This window comes from Lontra canadensis, unplaced genomic scaffold, assembly GCF_010015895.1.
Source record: "Lontra canadensis isolate GAN:19392208 unplaced genomic scaffold, GSC_riverotter_1.0 scaffold12, whole genome shotgun sequence".
Taxonomy (NCBI): Eukaryota; Metazoa; Chordata; class Mammalia; order Carnivora; family Mustelidae; genus Lontra; species Lontra canadensis.
The window spans coordinates 9,940,611-9,966,949 of record NW_022631006.1 but is presented as its reverse complement, the minus strand read 5'-3'; the positions used below and the strand labels follow the sequence as shown (position 1 = coordinate 9,966,949).

General features: G+C 38.2%; 1 protein-coding gene across 3 annotated transcripts in view; it reads left to right on the top strand.

Moving 5' to 3' along the window:
* The window catches only part of TMOD3 (tropomodulin 3), a 76,798-nt gene that overhangs the window by 34,895 nt on the left and 15,564 nt on the right, over positions 1-26,339 (top strand). For all 3 annotated transcript variants that reach the window (XM_032856469.1, XM_032856470.1, XM_032856471.1), the window contains 3 exons: positions 3,715-3,871; positions 22,233-22,355; positions 23,808-23,897. In XM_032856469.1, the coding sequence (XP_032712360.1) occupies positions 3,715-3,871; positions 22,233-22,355; positions 23,808-23,897 (370 nt within the window). The remainder of the gene's footprint in view (positions 1-3,714; positions 3,872-22,232; positions 22,356-23,807; positions 23,898-26,339) is intronic.

The following is a 26,339-nucleotide window of genomic DNA, read 5'->3' as shown; positions in this document are numbered from 1 at the left end:
AGGAGTAGTCTCCAGTTGTCTAGTTAACTGGTTCTGGATGATTCAGGGTGTGTCTGCAGGGGATATTGGCTTGGTGTGAGAGAAAGAAAGGACTTGGTTGGGGTTTGAGCTCTGGTTTGGTTAGTTTTCATATGGAAAGCACACTGTTGGGTAGGGGCAGGGAGAGTTGTTTGCTATCCCTAGGAATTAGGTAGCCCAAGGAGGGGTAGTCTTTCTAACATTAGCAAGGCCCCCAGAGGCAAAGAACATGAAATCCAAAAAATAAAAAACGTGATTAATACTTCCTCTCCTTACTTCTGACAACCAAAAATCCTCTCCGTAGTTCTGACAACCAAAAATATTTCTGGATATTGGCAGTTGTCCCCTGTGGGAGCACCTTGGTTGAGAAACACTGGGTTAGCTCTTGCCCTCTGTTTTACAGATGGAAAACAAAAGTTGGGTGACTTGCCTCAATTACTGCAGTTAGAGAAAGAACTGAGACCAGATCCCTCATTGCCTCATTGCTCCTGGCAAAGTCTAGTGGTCCTTCTGTTCAGCTGCAGTGAGGCCCCTGTTAATGCGTGCTCTATGCTATACGTGTGAAAAAGCCCATGGTTTATATTTTGTTTGCAAAACTGTGGCCTGCTCTTATATGGGGAGGCTTGAGTTCTAACTTTTAGATGTATTTTTCCAGCTCCCCAACCCCAGTTGCAACTCCCCCAACCTCAGATACTATTAGTTGAAACTAGAAGAACAATGATGTTTATTGACAACATGCCACGTGTTGGGTAAAATTTGGGGGAAGAGTGCCAGTGAAAGATGAAGTAAGAAAAGAGAACAAGGGTAGTAGCAGCTACTCCAGGCAGAGAAACCCCTCTGGAACTTACAAAGTCTCAGAAGATACGGAAGAGAAGAGTGGACAGAGGTTGTATATGGTTCCTTGTTATGTTTTGGAGGGCCACTTTATTTTCCTTATGCTGCATTCAGTATATTTACTTGCCAATTTACTGCATTTTCTCAAAACACCCATTTCTAAAGACAGCCAGCTAGCCAGCCTAGGCAAAAGCTTTTTTTTTTTTTTTTTCTCATTTCCAAGGCTTGGAATATATAATTACAACAAAATTCTATGGGGAGAAACCTGTACTTCTTAGTGGCAGTCATTTTGATGAGATCTTTACCTGTTTCTTGAGTAATTATTATCTATTAACTTGACTAAAGTATACTTCCAATAAAGCATGGTTGCTGGGTTTATAGCCTACAAAGCCAGTTACCTGTCATTTATTTTATGTTCAGAGACTGTATTTAAGGAGCCATGATTCCAGCTGACGTATCACTCAAAACTTCCATGTTTTGCATGGGCTTGAGCATACCTGGGAATAGTGCAACTCCCTCACTACCACAGTGAATAGTGCAACTCCCTTACTATCACAGTGAAAGAGCAGTATGCATTATTGACTGGGATGGAGAGTTTTGATTAATTTGCCTTAATGAGCATTTTTCTTTAAAAGTATTCTCAGGGGCTCCGGGGTGGCTCAGTCAGTTGAGCATCTGCCTTTGGCTCAGGTCATGATCTTGAGGTCCTGGGATGGAGCCCTGCATCAGACTCCTTGCTCAGTGGGTAGTCTGCTTCTCTATCTCCCCCTCCCCCTGTTTGTGCTCTCTCTTTCTTTCTAAAAAATAAAATCTTAAAAAAAAAAAGTATTCTCAAGTCTTTATTGAGTAAATATTTGGGGAGCAACTAATAAATTCTGGCACTATGCTAGGCTTAGGAATATAAGAGTAAGCAAAACAAATGTGGTCTTTGCCCTCATGATGCAGGCTGGGAGGAATGGGAGGGGGTCGGCATTAATCGAATAATCATGCCATATTAATATAAGAGCATATAATGGTAGGTCAGGAAAAGCTTCCTTTGGAGAAATGGAGCTGCAGTCTTAAAAATGAGTAGTAAGGGGTGCCTAGGTGGCTCAATTAAGTGTCTGCCTTTGACTCATGTCATGATCCCCTGGTTCTGGGATCAAGCCCCAAGTCAGGCATCCTGCTCAGCAGGGAGTGTGCTTGTCTCTCTCACTCAGTCTCTCCCTCTTGCTGATGTTCTTGCTCTCTCTCAAATGAATAAATAAAAAAATCTTTTTCAAAAATGAGTAGCAAAAAATGGTGGACAGAGCTTTCTAGAGAAGGCTTCTGGTAGAAGGAAGTATGTTACAAGCACAGGGGAGGAACAAGGGCCAGAGTGGCTAGAATGGGGAGAGTATGTGAGGTGAGGCTAGAGAAACATCATGGAGTGTGAGAGTGAGGTATGAAGAGTATCAGACAACTGATCTGGGGAGACCATTTGAGAAGCTAAGGTAATATTCCATGCCAGCTTGATCATAGCTTGGATCAAAATAATGGTGTTGGAGATAGAGGAAGGTAAACAGATGAATAAGCTTTTTAGGAAGTAAATGGTAGAACTTGATGGTTCATTGGGAGTGGATTCTTCAAGTGTAGCTCCCTTTTTCAAAGTTGATAGGTAGAAATCTTGTTTCTTTATTTATGTTCCCATATACAATTTTGTGTTACAAAAACGTTTTTAGTGTAGGGTTAGGAACAGACCTTCTTTGTGTTTCATATTTATAGGTGAGCTTTCTGTGTAATGCCTGCCGTTAGAGGAGAACACAAAGGTGGATTTTATGAAAATTACTATGGATCTCAGCAAATGGCCATAATTGAAGTGCTATATTTTCTAGTTATAAAATGTACATTCCCTATTATTATCTATGTAAGATCTCCCTTTATAATGAAAATTATAACATCCATGAGATTCAGCATTATTGCCAACTTTGGGATATGTGTTACAAAAGATGGTGGCCCTTTTGTGTGACTTCTCAGGCTGCCTTCCATTTCCAAAGCAAAGGAATATCTTGGAATAGTGAGACAAAGCCATATTACCACTTTTGCCTTTCACTAAGCATAAGGATGGAGCTCATGTTGTCTAATCACTGCTTGTTATTCCTGGACTTAGTAAAAATTCAGAAAATTTTCTTGTAAGAGACAACTTTAGTCTATCATCTCCCCCACCTTCCCCACTCTGAGTCCCTCCATGCACTTAAAAAGACGGTACCCACAGGGAAACCCGGGGATGTATCTCCTGCTATGACTACCGAGTTGTGCCTTGGTGCATGAGTAGCAGTGGCAGTGGTTGCTGCAAATACATCCTAGTACTGACGTGTACATACATGCATGAAGAAGTTGAACCTTTCACATTGTGTTTAGACACAAACAAGTGAACATTAATGTCCTGATAGCTTACTATACAACATACATGGTTTTATATGAAGAAGTCTTTACTGTGAAATAGTAATCTATGAAGGAATACGATGTATATATCATTTAAAATTCTTGTGTAATAGAATTATTTTCCATATATGCATATATGCTGAGCAGTTATTAGTCATTAAGAAAACTTTTTTTTATTACCATCTAGGACATTTAAAAAATAAAGGGTGTTTCCTTCTAGTAGAGTACTTCTGAAGAAAATGTGTATGTGCTTATTTTCATAACGTGATTGAATTCTACCTAATGAAGAAAAACTTTGTGTGAGACACTTTTACATTGCTACCCTAAAATCCTCTAACGAGGTGTTTAATGTCTGTATCACATTCCAATCTGTAATTCTTTCTTAAATGGGTAATCTGTGGAAGCATATAGTATTGGCATTCTTGGTGGTCATAATGGCTGATTCGTTCTCTTTGGCAGAATGCCCTTCTGCCTGCAGGGTTCCGGCAGAAGAACCAGACGTCAAAGTCTGCCACAGGGCCATTTGATAGAGAACACCTCCTTTCATACCTGGAGAAGGAAGCATTGGAGCATAAGGACAGGGAAGACTATGTGCCCTACACTGGAGAAAAGAAAGGTAAACACAGAACTTGGAAGTCATTTTTTTGGTAGCACTTGATTTTTCTTTTTATAGGTAGGGTGAGTCTGGAGAAATAATATTTGTAGAGATGCCTCATTAGTAGCTTTAAAGACAGGACGCTGTTGACTGTTGACTTAAAAACTTGTTAGGTAATTTGGCAGTTCATTTGCATTTTTCATCAACTTGGCCAATAAGTTCCTTTTTAATGATTTGTAAGTGAGGTTTTATAATACAGTGATTTTATATAGCACTCTAGTTCTCTACTGTAACAAATTTAAAAGTGTGCTGAGGTAAAATTTTAAATTCAGTAGTGTATTTCAGAATGCAAATGACGACAAAACACTTCTCTGTTCCAACTCCTCTCTCTAAGGATATGTGCCATCAAATAATTCAGGCCATTTTCTTTTTCTTTTCTTTCTTTTTTTTTTTTTTTAAAGATTTTATTTATTTATTTGACAGTAGAGATCACAAGTAGGCTGAGAGGCAGGCAGAGACAGGAAGGGAAGCAGGCTCCCTGCTAAGCAGAGAGCCCGATGCAGGGCTCGATCCCAGGACCCTGAGATCAAAACCTGAGCCGAAGGCAGAGGCTTTAACTCACTGAGCCACCCAGGTGCCCCAGGCCATATTTTCAAAGACCCTTTTTTTTGTTCCCGCAGAACTTTATTTATTTATTTGACAGAGATCACAAGTAGGCAGAGAGGCAGGCACAAAGAGAGAGAGGAGGAAGCAGGCTCCCCACCGAGCAGAGAGCCCGATGCAGGACTCGATCCCAGGACCCTGAGATCATGACCTGAGCCGAAGGCAGAGGCTTAACCCACTGAGCCACTCAGACACCCTCAAAGACCCTTTTTAAAGGATATCCTACAGCCTTCCTTAGTAATTCATAGCTATAGTTGTCATCGCTTCATAACCATTACTTTCAGGAAAGTTTTCTAGTCTAGGTCCCTCCCACTGCAGAGTTAGACCTTAGGCAAACCGACTGGAGACCAAGTACAGATATATATCTTAAAATTCTCTATATAACACAATGTGAAGTAGGTTAAGTTTCTCCACTTTCAATACAGATTGGCTTAAGAAGCCACAGTGTACTTGTACTCTCTTGTTGAGGGTGTGGAACATTAGGGAATGATGGCAGCAGTTGCAAGATCTGAAGATGAGCTCTTCCAGGGACTGTTTTTACATCTGAATCCTTAGTAGTCCAGACCAGAAGAAGGATAAGAGCATAGTGCTTTAGCGTTTAACTTAGGAAGGAAGCCCTTCTCAAGAATTTGTCTGTTACATGGCTACCCTTTAGTGGCAAGGGAGGCTGGAAAATTCATTTTAGCATTCTGGTCTCTGTAATAGCAGAAGGCTAGCAAATGATTTTTGAGTAGGTAATTCATGAGGTCTGCATTAAGCCTTTTTTTTTTTTTTAAATATATATATTTTTAATTTATTTGACAGAGAGAGATCACAAGTAGACAGGCAGGCAGAGAGAGAGAGAGAGGGAAGCAGGCTCCCTGCCAAGCAGAGAGCCCGATGCGGGACTCGATCCCAGGACCCTGAGATCATGACCTGAGCCGAAGGCAGTGGCTTAACCCACTGAGCCACTCAGGCGCCCCTGCATTAAGCCTTTTAAAAAATTACCTGTCATCCCCAGTTCCTCTGCTCTTTCACTAGACCCCACTTCCCCCTTATCTGTAATTCAGCACACTACTGTAGCTATTTCTATTAGAGTTCCCCAGAGAAATAGAAGCAGAACCAGAAGCCTGTATTGAGGAGAATATGAGATTTATTGTAAGGAATTGGCTTGTGTGATTATGGAGGCTTATTAAATCTGAAATCTATAGGATAGGCCAGCAGGGTGGAGACCTAGGGAAGAGTTGCAGTTCAAGTCCAAAGGTAGTCTGCCAGCACAATTCCTTCTTCTCAGAGGAGATCAGTCTTTGTTCTGTTAAGGTCTTCAGCTGATTGGATGAGGCCCACCACATATGACTTTACTCAAAGTCCACTGATTCAAATGTCAGTCTCATCTAAAATACACCTTCCCAGAAACACCCAGAATAATATTTGACCAATTATCTGGGCACCATGCCCAACCACATTGGCTCATAAACTTAACCATGGTACTACTGTTTAAGATGGGAGTGTTTTGTCCCTCAGATGTTTAGGGCCAGAAAAAAGGATTAAGAACCAATTAATGCATAGTTTGAAGTATGGAGAATCACAGAGATGAGTAAAAGCATCAGTTCTTTGTGTTTTTTACAGAAACAACTATTGGTTATGTTTTCATCTGAACAGCCATACCTACAATAACACAGTATTTATAGCTTCAGTCCTGTTTATATAGGAAAACTTAGTTTTATGAGAATAAATATTGATTACCTTTAACTATTATGTGTGTTTCAAGTAAACTCAAGGGGTATAGTTATGGAGATAGAAGCAGAGGAAAAGATGTGAGAAAAATAGATGTCAGGAAAAAATGTGGAATTTGAGGACAAGAAGAGAAAATAAGAGATGTGAAAATGCTGAGTTTGTCCTGAGCTGACCCAGGAAGCTTTCCAGTATGTTCTTGTTTCATAATCTCCAGTTGCCTAGGGAAAGATCTTGGAGGATTAGAGGATGTAGGAAAGAAGGTAGAGAAGAGTTGTGGAAAACAAAAAAATACCAGAGGGGAGAAATGATAGAGGTGAGGAATATGAGTGACAAGTCAAAAAACACTATCTTCAACTGGAGTGTAATAACTTTTGTTTCCTTTTTTAACTTTTTAAAATTTTATCTTATTAGGTTTTGGATGGGTATGAAATAAACAGAAATAGTTGGGTTAAAAAGCAGGTAATTTTGCATTCATAATCCGTGGGGGGGGTGGTTGGGGGTTTTTTGTTTGTTTGTTTTTTAAGATTTTTGAGAGAGAGAGAGAGAGAGAAAGTGCATGTGTCCTCATGCATGTACGTACTCATACATGGGAGAAGGAGAATCTCAAGCAGACTCCCTGCTGGCTCAGAATCTGAAGCAGAGCTCAATCTCATGACCCCGATATCATGCCCTGAGCCAAACTTAAGAGACACCTAACCAACTGAGCCACCCAGGTGCCCCTTAGTGTTTTCTTTTTATAATACATTGAGTATTTGGGGGGCTTCTGGGGGGCTTATTCTTTTAGGGTCTGACTTCAGCTCGTGTCATGACCTCAGGGTCCTGGGATCAAGTCCTGTGTTGGGCTCTGTGTGCAGCAAGGAGTCTGCTTGTCCCTCTCTCCCTACCCCCACTCACGCTTGCTCACTCATTCTCTGTCTCAAATAAATACATAAAATCTTTTAAAAAAAATACATTCAGTATTTTTACTGTTTCTTCTAGCTGTGTATGTTTGTTAAATACTGTTTATGGGCAGCTATGATCAGTGGCTAAGACTGGCATTTTTAAAAATAATGAACTTTATTTTGAAGCATAACACTCTTAAAAGCAAATGCACAAATCAGAAGGATATAGCTCAGTGGATTATATAGTGAGCATCGACATAGCCGTGTAGTCACTACCTGGCTTCTTTCTACTCACTTTTCCCTTCTGAGAGGTAATCATCATCTGAGCTTCTAATACAGTAAATTAGTTCTGCCTATTTTGAAAATTTCTGTAAAAGGAACCATACAGTCTGAGTATCTGCTTTGCCTACTACTATCAGCAGTCCCACTGATGGAAGCAAATGCCACCACCCTAGGGTCAAGCCATAAAAGCCTTACAGTGCCTTAGACCCCAAGAGGCACAAACTCGTCTTCAGCAGTTGGGAAACTTTGGTTGTAGAGCTCTACTTTGAACTAGAGCTCAAAGCCAGCTCTCATGTTCTCAAATCCAGCCTCGACTCCAGCCTTCAGTCAGTTAGCTTTGCTTATCCTTTGTCACTAATATGTCTTCCTTTCTTTGGGTCTCATCCTCAAGCTCTTGATCACATTCTGGAAGATTCTGACAATAATTCACCCACAGCTTATTAGCATACCTCCCAGTTGAGCTAAATGTGAATCCCCTCCTTAGCTCTGAAAATCCCAAAGCTTGTTTTTTTGTTTTGTTTTTTTTTTCAGTGCCTCTCCTATGACTTTTTACCCTGAACACCTTCATTGAGCCCCACATTTCTTAACTTACTACATAGGAGATAGACTTTCAGATTGAGGATGCATTCTAGGCAGTAGAGGTTCTCCTAGTTCTTTGTAAAAAAGTTGGCAAACCTGTTAAGAAACAAAAGCATGCACTTTTTTGGTGTACTTGGACTCGTTAGAACTTATAAGATGTGCCATTAGTCTCTCAATTTTTTTTTTTTTTTGTCACACTAGCATGACATGTTGCAGAGTTGAGTACCAGTAACAGGTGCCAGGGCGTTTTAGCAAAGTCACTCAGCTCCAGGTTGTATGCCAAAATCACATAGTGATCTCACATTGTAAATTATTGTCACATGGTTAACACTGTCAAAAAAATTATTACTCAGTTTTTTATATTTTATTTTTTAAGTAGGCTCCACACCTAGCATGGAATCCAGTGTGGGGCTTGAACTCATGACTCTGAGATCAAAACCTGAGCTGAGATCAAGAGTCTGATGCTTAACTGCCTGAGCTACCCAAGAGTCCCATCAGGTTTTTTTTTTTTTTAAGCCAAGAATTGGGAACCACTAAAATGATTATCCAGTCATTAAAGTTGACTACTTTTTCATACTCTGAGATTAATTAAATGATTAATTATACTTGTTGTTCACCTAAAAGACACACCTTCTTTGTGGAGCTAAAATTACACAGGATTGGTATGACAGAATGGAATCCATAAAACTGAAAATTGGACATTTTGGGATTTTTTTTCTTTTGGCCATGAACAAAAACTATACTCACACCAAATTTTGTCTTTCTAGACCACCTCAAGATGTTTTAAAAAAGACATGACAGACTAAGGACGCTTGAGAGTTGGATTTATAGATAAACAAGTAATTGCATTTTGTGATTTGTGAAATGATTATGATTGTCTATTTTACAGAATTTAAAGTGTATGTCAACATCTGTGAAGGGGGAATTAATCCTAATGAAGTGAACTTCAAGGCATTTTGTCTTAGGTGCATTTGGGGAACATTTTGTCCAACACTAGTAAATGTTCTGCTTTTAATACTGTAGTTTATTAGCAAAAAGAAGGTAAAGCATAGCTGACAAAAGATGTATTAAAGATTGTTTTTAAGTGCATCATGTATAGTAGAATTCACAGGATGCATCTGTTAAGTTCATCGAAGTCAAATAAGCTCTTGCTAGGTCTGATATGGTATCAAGAGCCTGGGCAAGTATTAAAGAAAAAGAACTTTCTTAGGAGTCTACTATTTTCAAAATGTTGAGAAACTAAGTATGTAAGAAAGTCAAAACAACGTAATTCCAACATACATCCCTTGTATTTGAAAATAAAATATTAAAATATTTGGGAGATTTTTACCTCTTTTTCCTTGAAATTTTACAGAATATGTAACTGCAGTAGAGACCAAGACAAGGGTGAAGGAGAGCATTCATCCAGTTCTTTCTCCCTCTTGAGAATGGTGAAAATGCACAGTGCTGACTGTTTAGCTGGTGATTGTTTCCCATCGTATTTTTATATATCTTGAATATTCTGTCTCCAAGAGAGAGAAGGCATAGATCCTTGCCATGAATTTGACACTTGGAGAAATAATTTGCCCTAGTCTTTAATATTTTTTACTGCCTCTCATTTTGCTTTTTGTTGCCAGGAGTCTTCCTCTGCATTTCTGATATCACACTTCACCCTTAACCTCGCCTAAGTTTTTCCCCCCGAGCGTCCCTTATTTCACTGAAAGACCGGAGCCAGGCTGCATGCACTGTATCCACTATACTCAGGTGCACCAGAGAGTTCCTTTTGAGCCACTGGCTCACCCACATGGGGCTCCTCCCTTCCTTGCCAAGCCTCTTGTTTTCCCTGTTGGCCCTCAGAGTAGAGTCATTTATGCCTTTTCCCACGCCCCCCTTCCCCTCCCTGCGAATAGAATGCCCTTGGGTTTCTTTCCCACAAATCCTATAGGCCCTACCTTACCCCGTTTATTACTGAAGGCAAATTTAACCAGATTATTTTAAACTAAAAACTTCTCATACACTTTCCAAGTTAATTACTCACAATTACATTGGCTTTCCAGAAAACTTAACTGTATTCACTCTTACACTAAAGGAAGCTTCCCTCACCTTGCTGAATACATGATTTCTTTGAGAGAAGGCAGGCCTCATCCCTTAGTAAACCAGAAAGATCGTGATTATAACCTGCCTAAATCAGCAGGATTATGTAACTGCCAGTGGGCAGTTGGTTTTCACTAAATTCAAGATGTAGATGGGATCTTATTTTTCTGTTCATGTCTTATGAGTCTAAATGTACCTTAATGGACCTCCAAAAAGTGGTTTTCTCTGGCACTGAAGCTGGTGTTTGAAATGAGTTCTTTAAGTTAGCAGTGCAGATGCTGGGTCTCCTTTTCAGACCTCTCACTGTGTCTTTTCAACAATTCACTCACTATCTCTTTAGGGTAAGGAGTTAACCAGATGGACCATTCATCACTCATGTTAAGACCTCGTTTTATGGGAAACTTTCCCTAGATAACCATGTCCAGGGCCTGGATATTCCTTTCTAACTTTTTTGCATATGATTTACATACTTTTCAATACTAGTATTAATTATGGAATCATATACTGTGAGGCTCTCCTACTAGTTTCTATTCGTTTAGGATTGGCAGATACTCTTGATGAATTGACCATTTGTCATTATAAAGTGATCTTCTTTGCCCCTGGTAAAATATTCTTTACTCTGAATTCACACTAATATTAATACAGCCAATCTTTTCATTAGTGCTAGGATGTTATATCTTTTTTGTTGTCCCATCAGTTCTTCTCTTTTTTCTCCTTTTTATTTCGTATCTTGCATGTCCCTATTTAACTTTAGAACCCATGAAATAGAATAACTTTTAATATCCTTACCTGCTAATTTTACATCTGCCATTGCTCAGTTATGATGGACTATTTTTCCTTCCTTATGGATCGAATTTTCCTGCTACTTACCATAGTGGTCATTTTTTTTTATTTTACTGGATTCAGACATGAATTTTAACTTGTTGGGTACTAGATATTTTGGTATCCCTGTAAATATCCTTGAGTTTCATTCTGGAACATGATTAAGTGACTTAGAAACAGTTTGATTTTTAGTGTCTTATTTTTATGATTTGTTGGGTGGGACTGGAGCAGTGCTCGTTCTAGGGCTAATTTTTGTTCCACTAGGCAAGACCCTTCTGAGTTCCCTCCCCAGGGCCCTGTGATTTATGAGGTTTCTCAGTCTGGCTGCTGGGAACAGGTCTTACTCCCAGCTCTGCATGAGCACAGGCAGTATTACCTGGCATCTTCTCAGGTGTGTTTTCCTTGGCCCCAGGTAGTTTCCTCACACAAATGCCAAGTAGTACTCTGCTGAGGATGAAAAGGTAGCCCTCTGCAGAGCTCCAGAACTCCAGAGCTTCATCTCTGTAACTCTGTCCTCTCTTGTATGCTGTTCTGCAGATGCCAGCTGCTTTGGTCTTTCTGACAGCTCTGGCTCCTAGTTCAGAACATTTCCCAGGCCCTGCCTGGGTTCCCATTCCCTTGTAATGTGGCTGGACACTTTTCTCTAGGCAGGAAGCTGAGCGGTCAGAGGGTTTGCTTTGTTTCTCATCTTTCAGGGATCATTGTCCTAAGTTGCCTGATGATTATTAGTGTCTTGAAAACTTTCGTATAGTCTGTCCATTTTTGGGCTTCAGGCATATGGGTAAATCCTGTCTTTATTATTTCACTTTGGTCAGAAGTAGAAGTCTCCAGAATCATCTCTCCGCAAAGTGAAGATTCTTACTTTCCTTATAGTGTCTTCTAGCTCATTATCTAGTATGCAGAAACTCACTAAACATTTGTTGAATAAATGAGCATTTATTGGTGATCATATTACAGTATTAAGCAGCTATCATGTGTCATTGGATGAAAGCAAAAATGCCTTTCCAGGATTAGTCAGTCTTTCATTCTTTAGTTTGGTTGATTGGAGGTTGGTTTCCATCTGGTCAAAAGGCATATTCTCAAGCCCCTTGGACATTAAAGTGGCCTAATTACCTCATTTATGTTTTGGAACAGGTAGCTTACAAACAAACAGTAAAATTAGCTAGGGCCTTCCACCTCTGTAGAAATGAAATAAACAAGAGCCATCTCTGTTTCTTGTTACTATACCTTTTATATGCTCAGCAAGGCTGAAGCTATGACTAAGATAATTCTTAGCATTTGTGGTACCTGTAACTTGGTATCATAGCAAAAGAGATGAGGACTAGTGAAGAAAGGTCTGGCAATAAAATTGTTAATATGGTTAGCAATATCTCTTACTGATTTTGTGACAATAACAAGAGTCTTGGCAAGTTTTTCCTTTACCCTGCTGCCCCCCCCTTGGCACAAACAGGAGTTTGGCTCAGTGCCATGCATTTAAATTGCTATTATATGAATTCTTATCTTGGTTTCTTTTATTTCCTTAGCTGTCATTGGTAGTTGCATAAACATTACTGAACTATTTTAATATTCTTAGCAACCAGGAGTCATAACCCTGTTTTTGTTTTGTTCCATTTGAGGCGGGGGGGGGGGGGGGGGGGGGGGGACATGTCATATCATACTTGTCTGACAGATTCTTTTCTGATCTAGTCATTGTTTATTTTCTTATTTTGCTTCAGTATAAAGAATTGTAGTTTCAGTTTTTAAAAAAATTCCAGTTTCGGACTTTGCTATGTTAAACAAGGAAATTAATGTCATTTAGATTGAGTGCTGTCTACTGAAGGACAAAAATGAGCCGTTATTTCCTCACACATTTATGTTATTTCAAATAAATGCACATATTTAAAGTTATAAGTCAGGGCTTTTTGACCACAGTTCAAGGAGATGGAAATTAAATTAGACTAGTCCAGGGTAACTCATCCTAATCTTTTCAGAACTCTAATTATACAGATTAATAGTTATTAATTTGAGTAGGTAATTATCAGAATCACCTAGGGAGCTTTTTTAAAAATAACCATGTCTAGCCTATTTCCATTCTTGAGTTTAAGAACCACTAACAAAGATACCTGGGACTATATAGTTTTCAGTCTTCTTGGTTTGTTAGTTTGTTTTGGAAAACTCCATCTCTGTCTCTGTCACACACACATATGCAAGAAATCCCAAGAGAAATATAAGAGTATTAAGAATAAGAATGTAAGAATAAAGAATTAATGTGTATCTATTATGTTTGTTATATAGCAATTCCTTTATATATGTTAAGTCATTTTACCAGAATGAGATGGAGATTTCTTTAAAGAAATAATCTGTGTTTTGAAAAAACACAAAAGAATCAAGATGATCATACGAAAGTATGATACTAATAAGCTTAATAGTTTTATGTAAAAGCAATACCAAATTTGTGGTGCATTTCTTTACTGTCTGCAAAAACACCCCCGTACAAAACACCTCTGCATCTAACAGAAGCCTAACATTTCACTCATCCTGTGAGATATTGAGGGCACAAATCAAACTAACCATTGTAAAGGTCTATTATATTTGTTGATGTCTCATAGTCATTAAGATTTTTAGCTTAAATCTAACTGATAAAAGACTTAATTAGGGCACATGTTTAGAAAGGGATTTTCTGTTATATGGGATCAGTCTAGCATTTTGCTAATGATGTACTTCTCAGAAAACAGCTGGTTTTGGTTAAGAAGCCCAAACCTGCTGTCTCACTTAATATATCCTAGAACATTATCTTTTTTCTTTACATTTTAGGGGGTGAATATAAATTCACTTGGGAAGACAGAAAACCTATATTTGATATATCAGCCCCTTCGTGGTTTTTTGAAATCTTTATTAAGATGCAGCCCACACCATAACACTACCCATTTGGAGTATACAATTTAATGGTTTTTAGTATATTGCAGAGCTGTGCAACTGTCACCACAGTCTTCAGGTTAGAACATCTTCATCACCCAAAAACAAGTCATGTACCTACCCATTAGCAGTCAGTCTCACTCACTCACTAGCAGCCAATTCCTCATTCTATTTCTAGCCCTAGGAAACCACTGATCTACTTTCTATCTCTTTAAATTTGCCTGTCTGGACATTTTGTATAAATAGAATCATGCAATCTGTATTTATGATGAGCTTTTTTCATTTAGCAAAATATTTTGTGGTTTCACCCCTGTTGTGGCATGCATCAGTGTTTCGTTTCTTTTTATGGCTGAATCATATGTCATTTTATGAATAAATGTCATAAGTTGGTGGACATTTGGATTGTTTCACTTTTTAGCTATTATGGATAATGCTGCTGTGTATATTTGTGTACAAGTTGTTGTGTAGACACATGTTTTCATTTCTCTTAGGTGTATGCTTAGGAATAGAATTACTGGGTCACATGTTAACTATGTTTAACAATTTGAAGAGCTGCCAAACTGTTCCAAAGTGGCTGCACCATTTTATAGTCCCGTCAGCAGTATATTACGGTTCCAGTTTCTCCACATCCTTGTCACTTGTCTGTCTTTTTGATTGTAGTCATACTAGTAGGTGTGAAGTGATAATGTGTTGTGGTTTTGATTTGCACTTCCCCAATGACTAATGACATTAAACATTTTTTTTTTCATGTGCTGTTAGACATCTGTGTATCTTCTTTGGAGAAATGTCTGTTCAAATCTTTTGCCCATTTTGAAATTAGGTTTTTAAAAATTGTTTTGCTAAGTCCTTTGAGAACAGAGAAACAAAAGCAAAAATAAAGTATTGGGACTACATCAAAATAAAAAGCTTCTGCACAACAAAGGAACAATATAATTAAAAGGCAACCTACTGAATGGGAGAAGATATTTGCAAATGATCTATCTGATGAAGGGTTAGTACCCAAAGTATAGAAAGAACTCACACATCTGAATACCCCAAAACCAAACACTTAATTAGAATGGGCGGAAGACATGAACAGACATTTCTCCAAAGAAGACGTATAGATGGCCAACAGACACATGAAAACATGCTCAACATCACTCATCATCAGGGAAATGCAAATTAAAACTACAGTTTTATCATCTCATACCTGTCAGAATGGCTAAAATCAAAAACAAGAATCAAGTGTTGGCAAGGATGTGGAGAAAAAAGGAACCATCTTGCACTGTTGGTAGGAATGCAAACTGGTGTAGCATTATGAGTATGAGGGTTCCTCAAAAAGTTAAAAATAGAACTACCCTATGATCTAGCAATCACACTACTAGTTATTTACCCAAAGAATACAAAAACACGAATTCAAAGATATATATCCACACTTAAGTTTATAGCAGCATTATGTACAATAGCCCAAATGTCCATCAGTAGATGAATGGATAAAGCAGATCTCTCTCTCACACACACACACAAACACACACACACACACACACACACACACAAATATTACTCAGCCATAAAAAAGAATGATATTTTGCCATTTGCAATGACTTGGATGGAGTTACAGAGTATAATGCTAAGTGAAATAAGTCAAAGACAAATACTATATGATATCACTCATATGTGGAATTTAAGAAACAGAACAGTTGAACAAAGAAGAAAAAAACAAACAAACCACGAAAAAGATTCTTAACTATAGAGAACAGACTAATTAATGGTTACCAGAAGGGAGGTGGGTAGGGGCATGGGTAAAATAGGTGATGAGGATTAAGTAACGCACTTGTTATGATGAGCACTGAGTGATTAAAATAAAACCTTAAAAAAATTCCTGATGTTTTACATCAGTCATTGACTTACTATTGATGAGCTTTCTTTATATGTTCTGGATACAAGTTCCTTATCAGGTACATGATTTAAAAAACATTTTTTAACCATTCTGTAGCTTTTCTCTTCACTTTCTTTTTTTTTAACTAATTTTTTAAAAAAGATTTTATTTATTTATTTGACAGAGATCACAAGTAGGCAGAGAGGCAGGCAGAGGGCAGGAGGGAGCAGGCTCCCCGCTGAGCAGAGAGCCCAATGTGGGACTCGATCCCAGGACCCTGAGATCATGACCAGAGCCGAAGGCAGAGGCTTAACCCACTGAGCCACCCAGGCGCCCCTTCTCTTCACTTTCTTGGTGGCATCATTTGCCCCACAAAAGTTGTAAATTTTGCTATAGTTCAATTTATTATTTATTTATTTATGTCATTTGTGCTTGTGATATCATATCCAAAAACCTTTGCCTAACACAGGGTCATGGAGATTTACTCTTACAGCTTTTCCTTAGAGTGTTATAGTTTCAGTTTTTAAATCTAGGTCTATAATCCATTTTGAATTAATATTTCTGTATGGTAAGAGGTAGGGGATTGACTTCATTCTTTTTCATATAGCTATGCAGTTCTCCTAGCACCATTTGTTGAAAAGACAATTCTTTCTCCATTGAATTGTCTTGGTACCCTTGTAGACATTCAGTTGACCATAAACATAAAGGGTTTATTTCTGGACTCTCAGTTCTATTCCATTGATCCAGATGTCTTTCCTTATGCAGCATAATACTGTCTTGATTACAGTAGCTTTGTATTAAGTTTTGAAATTGGAAACTGTAAGTCTAGTTTGTTCTTCTTTTTCAAGATGATTTGGCTGTCTTGGATCCCTTGGATTTCTGTGAGTTTTAGCATTACCTTGTCACTGTCTGCAAAGAAGTCAGCTGAGATTTTGAAAGGGATTGTTTAGGTCTATAAATTAATTTGGGGGGTCTCCTTAGGTACTATTAGTTTTCTATAATTAGATTTTGTATATATGCATTAAAAGATCATTGTTACAGTGTTAGTGTTAAACTAACCACAAAGAAATATGAAGTAATTACTTTTCATATTGTTAAAATATTGTACAGACTGAATATGCCTACAACAAAAATGTCTATGTACAGAGAATTTATTATAAAGAGGAGTGCCGGGTGAGGTACCAAACTGTCCCAGAGCTGTATAACTTAACAGTAAAATTCTGTATCACAGGAACTTTTCCGTAAGTCCTTTGAAATTTTGTTGTTTTGCTTTATTGTTTTTTATGATGAGATACGTTTTGTATTTGTAAGTATTAGCAAAAGTTTATGTATGGGAAAAATTAGATATTAATAATGCCTCTATGGAATGTAGATGAGGATAACAAAAATAAACATTTTAGATTTTTATAATGCTTTAGATTCCATTGGTCCCGAGAATAAGACATGGGCAGCTATTTGATAGCTTGTGTAGTTTTGTTTAGTAAGTGAGTACCATAACCTAGCGGTTCTCAACCTTGACTGCTATGCATTAGAATCCCTAGAGAGCTTTTCAAAATCCAGCTGTCTCATATAGCGCGCCAGACCAATTAAATCAGAATCGCTGGAGTGGGACTTAGACATCAGAATTTTTTAAAGTCCCCCAGGTGAATCCAGTGTGCAGCCAGTCTCTAAAACTCCTGCCATAGACTGTTGAAAATGCAGGTGAGACTGAGCTCAGGATAACGTAATTATCCTAAAATGACAATTAAAGTCATGAATTCTAAGCCACTTTAATTATACTGTCAACTGGGGCACTTGGGTGGCTCAGTTGGTTGGGCGTCTGTCTGAGGCTCAGGTCATGATCCCAGGGTCCTGGGATCAAGCCCTGCATCAGGCTCCCTGCTCAGTAGGGAGCCTGCTTCTCCTCTTCTCTCTGCTGCTCCCCCTGCTTGTATTCTGTCAAATAAATAAAAACCTTTTAAAAAAAATTATATACTGTCAAACCACTGAGAAAAGTACTATGGAGTTATCAGGATGTAACGATTTGGATTTGCCTTTGCCGACCAAGAATAAAAAATTATCTAATAATCATCAGAACTCCAAAATTTGGTACGAAGTAGATCAGTTATGGATACCATCATATATATAGCTATATTAGGGGGAATGTCTACTGCTAAAAAAAAGTTAAGTTTGAAAGCTACCAGTTTATTGGAAGAAACACTGGATTCGGAGTTTGGGAACCTGTGTTCTAGTGTTCACATTGCCGTGTAACTTAGAACCAGGGTATTTAAATTATGCTTTATAAAATGATGTAGTTGAACTGGAGGTGATCACCAGATTATTTATTCAACAAATTGGCTTGCCTGCTGTGCACTAGGCAAGGATGTAGAGATAACAGAGAACAAAAACCATGCCCTTGTAAATTTTACAAAAGACAAATAAGCAGTATGTGTCTGTGTAGCTATAGCAAAATGTTCAGGGAATCAAGGAAGCACAGAGCTGTCCTGCATCCAGTTTAATATTGGACACACTCTGTGGTTGGCATTTTCAGTAACAATTCACAGATCCCTTCAGCCTTACTGGCAGAACCTATCTCTGAAATAGAATGAAAATGCCACCCCTGCAGTTGGACATATGACCAGTTCTGGCCAGAGAAACCTGAGGCGAAGCCTGCACGGTTTTTCTTATAAAGATTTTCTTATAAAAATTATGTCCCTCCTTCTTGCCCTGACCTTGTCGCATGAGGTCTTGATACTTAGTGTTGCAGAAATCATCTTGAGACTAATCGCCTGAGAACAAAGGCCTTTATGCTGATTATAACCAAAGAGAAGAATGGAAAGATCCTGGGCCTTGATGTCAACACTGAGCCACTGAACCAACCCTACAACCACCTATGTGTGGACTTACTGAGATTAAAAAAAAATACTTATTGTTTGAAGTCTTGCTGCTTTCGAAGTGGTCTGTGGGTCAGTATTGGCATCATTTTGGAGATTAGTTAGATGCAGAAACTCAGATCCCATGTGAGACCTACTGATCAGAATTTGTACTTTAATAAGATCACCAGGTGGGTCAGGTGCACATTAAAGCCTGAGACGCACCAGTTTAAACCACTTTTTTTTTTTTTTAAAGATTTTATTTATTTATTTGACAGAGACAGAGCAAAAGCACGGGGAAGTGGCAGACAGAGGGAAAGGGAGGAGCAGACTTTCCACTGAGCAGGGAGCCAAATGTGGGGCCCAATCCCAGGACTCTGGGATCGTGACCTGAGCTGACGGCAGACGTCCAACCGACTGAGCCACCCAGACACCCTTAAACCACTTTTAATTGAGTATTATATTACTTGCAGTTAAAAACATCCTTACTGGGGCACCTGGGTGGCTCAGTGGGTTAAAGCCTCTGCCTTCGGCTCAGGTCATGATCCCAGGTTTCTGGGGTCGAGGCCCACATCGGGCTCTCTGCTCGGCAGGGAGCCTGCTTCTCCCTCTCTCTCTGCCTGCCTCTCTGCCTGCTTATGATCTCTGTCAAATAAATAAATAAAATCTTTAAAAAAAAAATCCTTACTAATACAAATATATTGTGGATTGACCAATTCCATTTTTAAAAAATGTTTATCCAGAAAGACTTCTAATTCAAATGTAGAAAGTTGCAAGAGACTGTTGTTCTTATGTACTAACCCAGACAAGCAGTATAAGTACATCATTATCGTTTTTAAAAATCTGTCAGAGAGCTTGAGGACACAAACCTAAATGACTTTAGAAAGTGACAAGCTCTCCATTAGATCAGTGACATACTTCTCTCTTGGCTGACTGAAATGTAGGGAGAAGCAGAAAACCATCATAGGAGTCAGGAGAAGTCAGCCTAATTTTTAACAAACTTTTAATGATGATGTTTGGATTAGATGATAGATTAGAAATCCAGAGAGGTGCTACAGCAGTGCTATCCACTAGAACTTTCTGCCATAATGGAAATGTTCAGTGTCTGTGCTAACCAGTGTGGTGGCTACATGCTAGCCAAATGTAGCTATCAAATACTTGAAATGTGTCTAGTATGACTGAGGAACTGAATTTCTAATTTTAATTAATTTAATTTAAATTTAAATAATCACATGTGGCTAGTGGCTACTATATTGGACAGTGCAGCTTTAGAGATGCTAAGATTGCACTACTCCCACTTCTTTCCCTTAGGTCTTCATTTAGTGCTAAGGATATTAGAAGAACAAAGGCAGTGAAGCAGAGCTGAGAGAAAATTCCTGAGGTATAGGTTTTCAGCTCAGAGAGGCAGGAGGGCTGGGAGAAAACCCTTCCAGGCCAACCCCAACATCACAGAGTGTAGAGTAGACTAGGTGAAGGGGCCTGAGAGATCTGCCAAAGCCCAGAAATCAGGGGGTGGGACAGGAAAACAAGGGCAGCTCCCCATTCAGTCAGAAAGCTGGCAGCCTGGGCTTCATATCAGTAGAAATTCCTCACGGTTCATAGTTCAAAAAAGGAGGGAGGGAGCACAGATCTCCAGAACCTCATGAGGGTTGTAATCTGAGGCTTTCCTGGAGAGAAAGTCCTGATCCTATATTCAGAATGTTTGAAGCCAGTGAGGAACTGACTCAAACTAAAGTGACAAAGCCCAGATTCAGCTCAACTGTAGAGCATATTGATTCAGCCCTGACCTACAGGGCATGCCTCTAAGAAGAAATATCATTTCCTTCAGTCTCTGCTATACTTCTATACAAAAATGCCTAGCATGCAGCCAAAGATCTTAAGATACATATTCCCCATACTCAAAAAATAACAGTCAATATAAGACTTAGACATGACATGGATATTGGTGTTATCAGCTAGGGACTTCAAAATAACTATAACAAAAATGCCAAAGAATCTAGTGGACAAGGTACACAGCATGCATAAACAGAGGAGGAATTTCAGCAGAGATGTGGAAACTATTTTCTTAATAAGAAACAAATGGAAATGCTCACCATAAAAAACATAATATCAGAAATTAAGATTCTTTAGATGGCTTAGTAGAATATAGCTGAACAGTTTTGGCCAGATTGCTAGAAGCAGTCTGTTGTGGAAGGATTCCTTTTGGTTGCACGGGTTGAGGTATATTTTGAATAAGAAGTACACAACACTCGCTATATTACTTATAAGCCCACAGACATTCTTTTGATAGAGCACTGCATAGATTCATCACGCCACATAATCTTGCATATTTCCCTGGTAGTTTTCCTAATGGAAAAGAAATTGGCACTTCTGTGAAGGTATGCATAGACCTTTCTAGATCATTTAGTGAGACTTTTCACTTGTCTTGGGAGAGAAACCAAAGGCATTCTTGGTAACCCAGTGCCCACCATGTATGAGTATGTCTTGTTTGATCAGCTTGTGCTGCAGTTACATCATTACCATTTTCCATTTCCTTCATGTTTTCACTCTTGCATTGAACATGTGGTAATAAAATACTGGTTTTCACATAATAAAGATTTTAGTTTTCTAAAAACCTGTAAGTTTCTTAACGGGTAACCTTTTTAGCATCCATTGAGGCTTAGAAGAATAGTGACCTAAAGTTTCCAGATACCTCTTAGGACATACAGGAATTTCTTTGCAATTAGATCTTGAATTTCTGGGCTCATAAACTTGATTGTTCCCTTGGCCAACAGTTTGTTGCTTAAGAGTAAGAAAGTTGATTCCATTGTTTTTTTTTTTTAAATCTCTAAAAGTTTTATAGATATCTAAATTTTATTCCTACATACATCGTTTGATTCAGTATTTGTTGAGTAACTCGTAATTACTCCCAAAAGAACCTATTTTTATTTTCACAAATAGAACAGTTTCTCAGTTGATTTTTTTTTTTTTCTCCTTCATTCCAGATTGTGCAGCCAGCCCTAGTATTGCCCTGGAAACTTAAAATACATATTGAAAATGAAACAACATTTTTTTTTATGAATGCATTCCTGTATGTTTTATTTATTTAAAAAACAATATTTGAGGTTGTTCACATTGAAAATCATAAGTACAATGAAGCTAAAACAGGAATTTTTTACATTAATAAGGAAAATAATCCCTGTATAGCCAAGATAAAGAATGCTGTTTGAGCCAGACACTCTGCTTTTTTTTTTACGAGCACTATTTCATTTAGCTTCACAGCAGTTCCTAAGCGAAGCATCATTATGCCATTTTATAGGTAAAGATTTTCCCAAAGTGTTTTCAGACTCCTAATCTTAGAGCAGGATAGTAGATGAATTTTCTAACCCCCCATTCCCGTACCAAAAAAAAAAAAAAAGAATCTGAAGATCGGGGCGCCTGGGTGGCTCAGTCATTAAGCGTCTGCCTTCGACTCAGGTCATGATCCCAGGGTCCTGGGATTGATCCCTGCATCGGGCTCCCTGCTCTGTGGAAAGCCTGCTTCTTCCTCTCCCACTCCCCCACCTTGTGTTCCCTTTCTCGCTCTCTCTCTCTCTCTGTCAAATAAATAAATAAATATTTTTTTAAAAAAATCTGAAGATGAAACATTATTGTAGGTGTTTATCTTGACTTTTTCCCTCAGCTTCAGTTGTACATACTTTTCATAATTTTTGTTAAAAGAGTAAAATGGTAATGAGTAGTTAATAGAAATATCGGAATTAACAAACTGCTTTATTTTACAGGGAAAATATTTATCCCGAAACAGAAACCTATGCAGACTTTCACAGAAGAAAAAATATCTCTTGATCCGGAATTAGAAGAAGCTTTGACAAGTGCTTCTGATACAGAATTGTGTGACCTTGCAGGTATCTCCTAAAACAGATGGGTGAATGAGTGGGGAAGGGAGGGGAAGGGAGGGGAATGCCAGCACTTATATCATATCACTTATTGATGCTTCCTTTGCCTAGTAAAGTGCTGTTGAATCAGTAGACCACATATTTGGCTTTTTCTTTTATACTATAAATCTGGCAAAGACTTTCATTTTTTAAAATGCTCTTAGTGGTGAAATTTTTATGTTAATGGAATGTATTATTTGACATCTTTTCCCATGTTACATTATTTGAAAGTCTTTATAAAAAATCTTTCACCAGATGGTGCTCAGCTAGAAGCTGTCCCATCTAAGCGTTGAAAAAGTCTCTCCAGGGTCAATTACTGTCCCATTTCACCATTAAGACCCCAAGATGAGGGGCATCTGGCTGGGTCATTCAGAAGAGCATGAAACTCTTGATCTTAGGGTCGTGAGTTTGAGCCTCACCTTGGGTGTCAAGATTACTAAAAATAAACAAAATAAACTTTGGGGAAAAAAAGGAAGACCCCAAGTTGAGTAACTGGAAAGCAGACAAGCATTCCTGAGCTATCATTACCACTTTCCCTACTTTCTGAAGTGTATCTGGAGCACTCCAAACCTCCCTGTTGTTTTCATCATTGCTGGTTTCTTTCCTGGACAGGTATCTCCCCGACCTGCCTCTGCATGCACCCATTTACCGAGGTAGAAAAATATGACCTGTGGGGGGATATCTTAGCACTAAGGAACCCCAGAAGCTTACATGTTTTAAAGGAAGAGTGATGGTTCTTTGGGAAGGACCCAGGAAGGGGACAATCAGTGTGTAGTGCCAGAGCAGGTGTCTAATTCCTTGGGATGCTGAGGACTATTGGAGTTGTAAATGGTGCTTTCGTCAGAGGGGAATGGGCCAGGGGCGTACTGTAGCTTCTGCCACATGTGTGCAAAGGGGCATTAAACCGAAAACCAGATTTCTCCTGTCATTTTTGAGGGATGCTACTTTAATCTTAAAGATGAGAATTCAGCTATACTTTTGGTATTTTACTCTTAGCTAAAATATGAATGTAAATGAACATGAGGTTAACAAATGTAAAAATGGTAAAGTTGAAAATCTGCCTTAGATTGCATTGTTCTTAGAACCCTTGTGAGAGTGGGCAGCAAAAATAGATCATATCAGTATTCTCTCTTAACCACCAGATGGAGCTAAGTATAGATTTACATTTACGGTTAGTTAGGCTGGCTTCAGTTGCGTGTCTGAATTCATAAATGTGGGGAAATCTAAATCCAAATAAGGGGTGAAATAATAGGGGTATTAATGAGAAAGAGGTTATAGGTGATTTTTTAATCACATTGTCTCCCTTTTTGGCTGCAAAATAATATGTTCAGAAAATGTTAAAATCAGAAATTTTTGGTTGTATAATCAATTATTTATGTTTGAAACTGATGGAAATAAAAGTAACTCTTTCTATATTTGTAGCTATTCTTGGGATGCACAACTTGATAACGAATGCCCAGTTATGTAATATAGTGGGAAGCAGTAATGGTGTCGACCAAGAACATTTTTCAAGTAAGTACTTAACAATCCATTGTGAATTCCAATCCTTTGTTAAATGTATTTTGTTTTCTCCATGTATTAGCTTCAATATATACATACCGAATGTTTTGTATATGTACCTGAAACCTGAAATTCCAATTAGATAGTACTGATGTAGAAAATCATTGAAAATAGAATATTAAATATTTTATTTTATTTTTAAAGATTTTATTTATTCATTTGAGATGGAGCACAGGCAGGGGGGAAGGGAAGAAGAAGACGCAGACTCCCCACTGAACTGGGAGCCCGATGTGGGGCTCGATCTCCAGACCTGGAGATCATGAGCCGAGCCAAAGGCAGATAGATGCTTAACTATCTGAGCCACCCAGGCACCCCTAAATATTTTATTCTTAATGTGTCAACAAATGTAATTGGAACTACTCTCACCTCACCAAATAATACTAATAGTAAATACTATAAAAACTAATCAAACTTGGCTTTTGTTGACATTTTTATTTTGAGTGTTACTGATTTTCAAGAAATCTACAACAATGTTGACCAAAAAAACTACATTATAAATCATATTCAGGAGAAATCACAGAACTACTCAACCCCTAAACCTTTTAATTTGATACTAATACTAAATAGCCTAAGGCCAGGCTTTTAAAAAAAAAATTCATTTATAGGGTGCTTTAAAGGGACCGAAGTAATACATACTTTTGTAACACATTTGAACAATACCCAAGTAAATGAGGTAAGAAGTAAAAGTGTCTCTGTTCATTGCCATCGTGCCTTCTGCTCCCCCACCCCCTAACCTGTTAACAATTTGGTGTATGTCCTTCTAGACTTATACTGTGTTTGTACAAACATATATATGTATATACATATATATATGCATGTTATATACATATATCTATACATACATATTACACATAGCCTTTTGTTTTTTATAAAAATGGGATCATACTGCAGCTATTTCTAATAAGTTAATTTTTCAATAATAATATATTTTTTTTAAGATTTTATTTATTTATTTGACAGAGATCACAAGTAGGCAGAGAGGCAGGCAGAGAGAGAGGAGGAAACAGGCTCTCCGCAAAGCAGAGAGCCCAATGCGGGATCATGACCTGAGCTGAAGGCAGAGGCTTTAACCCACTGAGAGCCACCCAGGCACCCCAATAATATTACTTTTGACCCTTAAACAACACAAGTTTGAAATGTGTGGATCCACTTATATATGGATTCTTTTTGATATTACAGTATAGAACTATAAATATATTTTCCTTATGATTTTCTTTTTTTATTAAGTGTAGTTGACATATAATGTTAGTTTCAGGTGTACAGCATACTGGTGGAACAATTCTGTACATTACTCAGTTCTCACCACAATAAATGTAGTCCTCATCTGTAACCATACAATATTATCATGTTATTATAATATTGACTATATTCCCTATGCTCTACTTTTCATTTCTGTGCCTTATGTATTTTATAACTGAAAATTTATGCCTCTTAATTCCCTTTATTTCGCCTCTCCCCACACTGCTTTGCCCTCTGCTAACCACGACTTTGTTTTCTATATTTAAGAGCCTGGCCGTGTTTGTTATTCTGTTATTTAGATTCCACGTATAACTGAAATGATATGGTATTTGTCTTTCTCTGATTTATTTCACTTAGCATAATGTTCTCTGTGTTCATCCATGTTTGCTACAAATGGAAAGATCTTGTTCTTTTTTATGGCTGAGTAATATTCCATAATATTCCACACACACACACACACCATGTTTTCTTTATCCATTCTTCTGTGGATAGACACTTAGGTTGCTTCCATATCTTGGCTATTGTAAATAATGCTGCATTAACACAGGGGTGCGTGTATCCCTTTGAATTAGCGCTTTTGTATTCTTTGGGTAAATACTCAGTAGTGCAATTGCTAGATCATGTGGTAGTTCTATTTTTAACTTTCTGAGGAACCCCCTTACTATTTTCCACTGTGGCTGCCCCAGTTTGCATTCCCACCAACAGTGCAAGAGGAGGGTTCCTTTTTTTCCACTTCCTCGTTAACACTTGTTTCTTGTGTTTTTTGTTTTAGCCATTCTGACAGGCGTGACGTATAGTTTTGATTTGCATTTCCCTGATAATGAGTACTGATGAGCATGTTTTCATGTTATTTAATTTCCATGTATTTGTGGTCTTGCCAGATTTTTTCTTGTGGTTGACTCCTAGTTTCATAGCATTGTGGTCAGAAAAGATGCATGGTATGACTTCGATCTTTTTGGATTTGTTGAGGTTTGTTTTGTGGCCTAATATGGGATCTGTTCTGGAGAATGTTCTGTGTGCACTTGAAAAGAATGTGTATTCTGCTGTTTTAGGATGGAATGTTCCAAATATATCTGTTAAGTCTATCTGGTCTAGGGTGTCATTCAAATTCATTGTTTCCTTGTGGATTTTCTGTTTAGATGATTTGTCCATTGA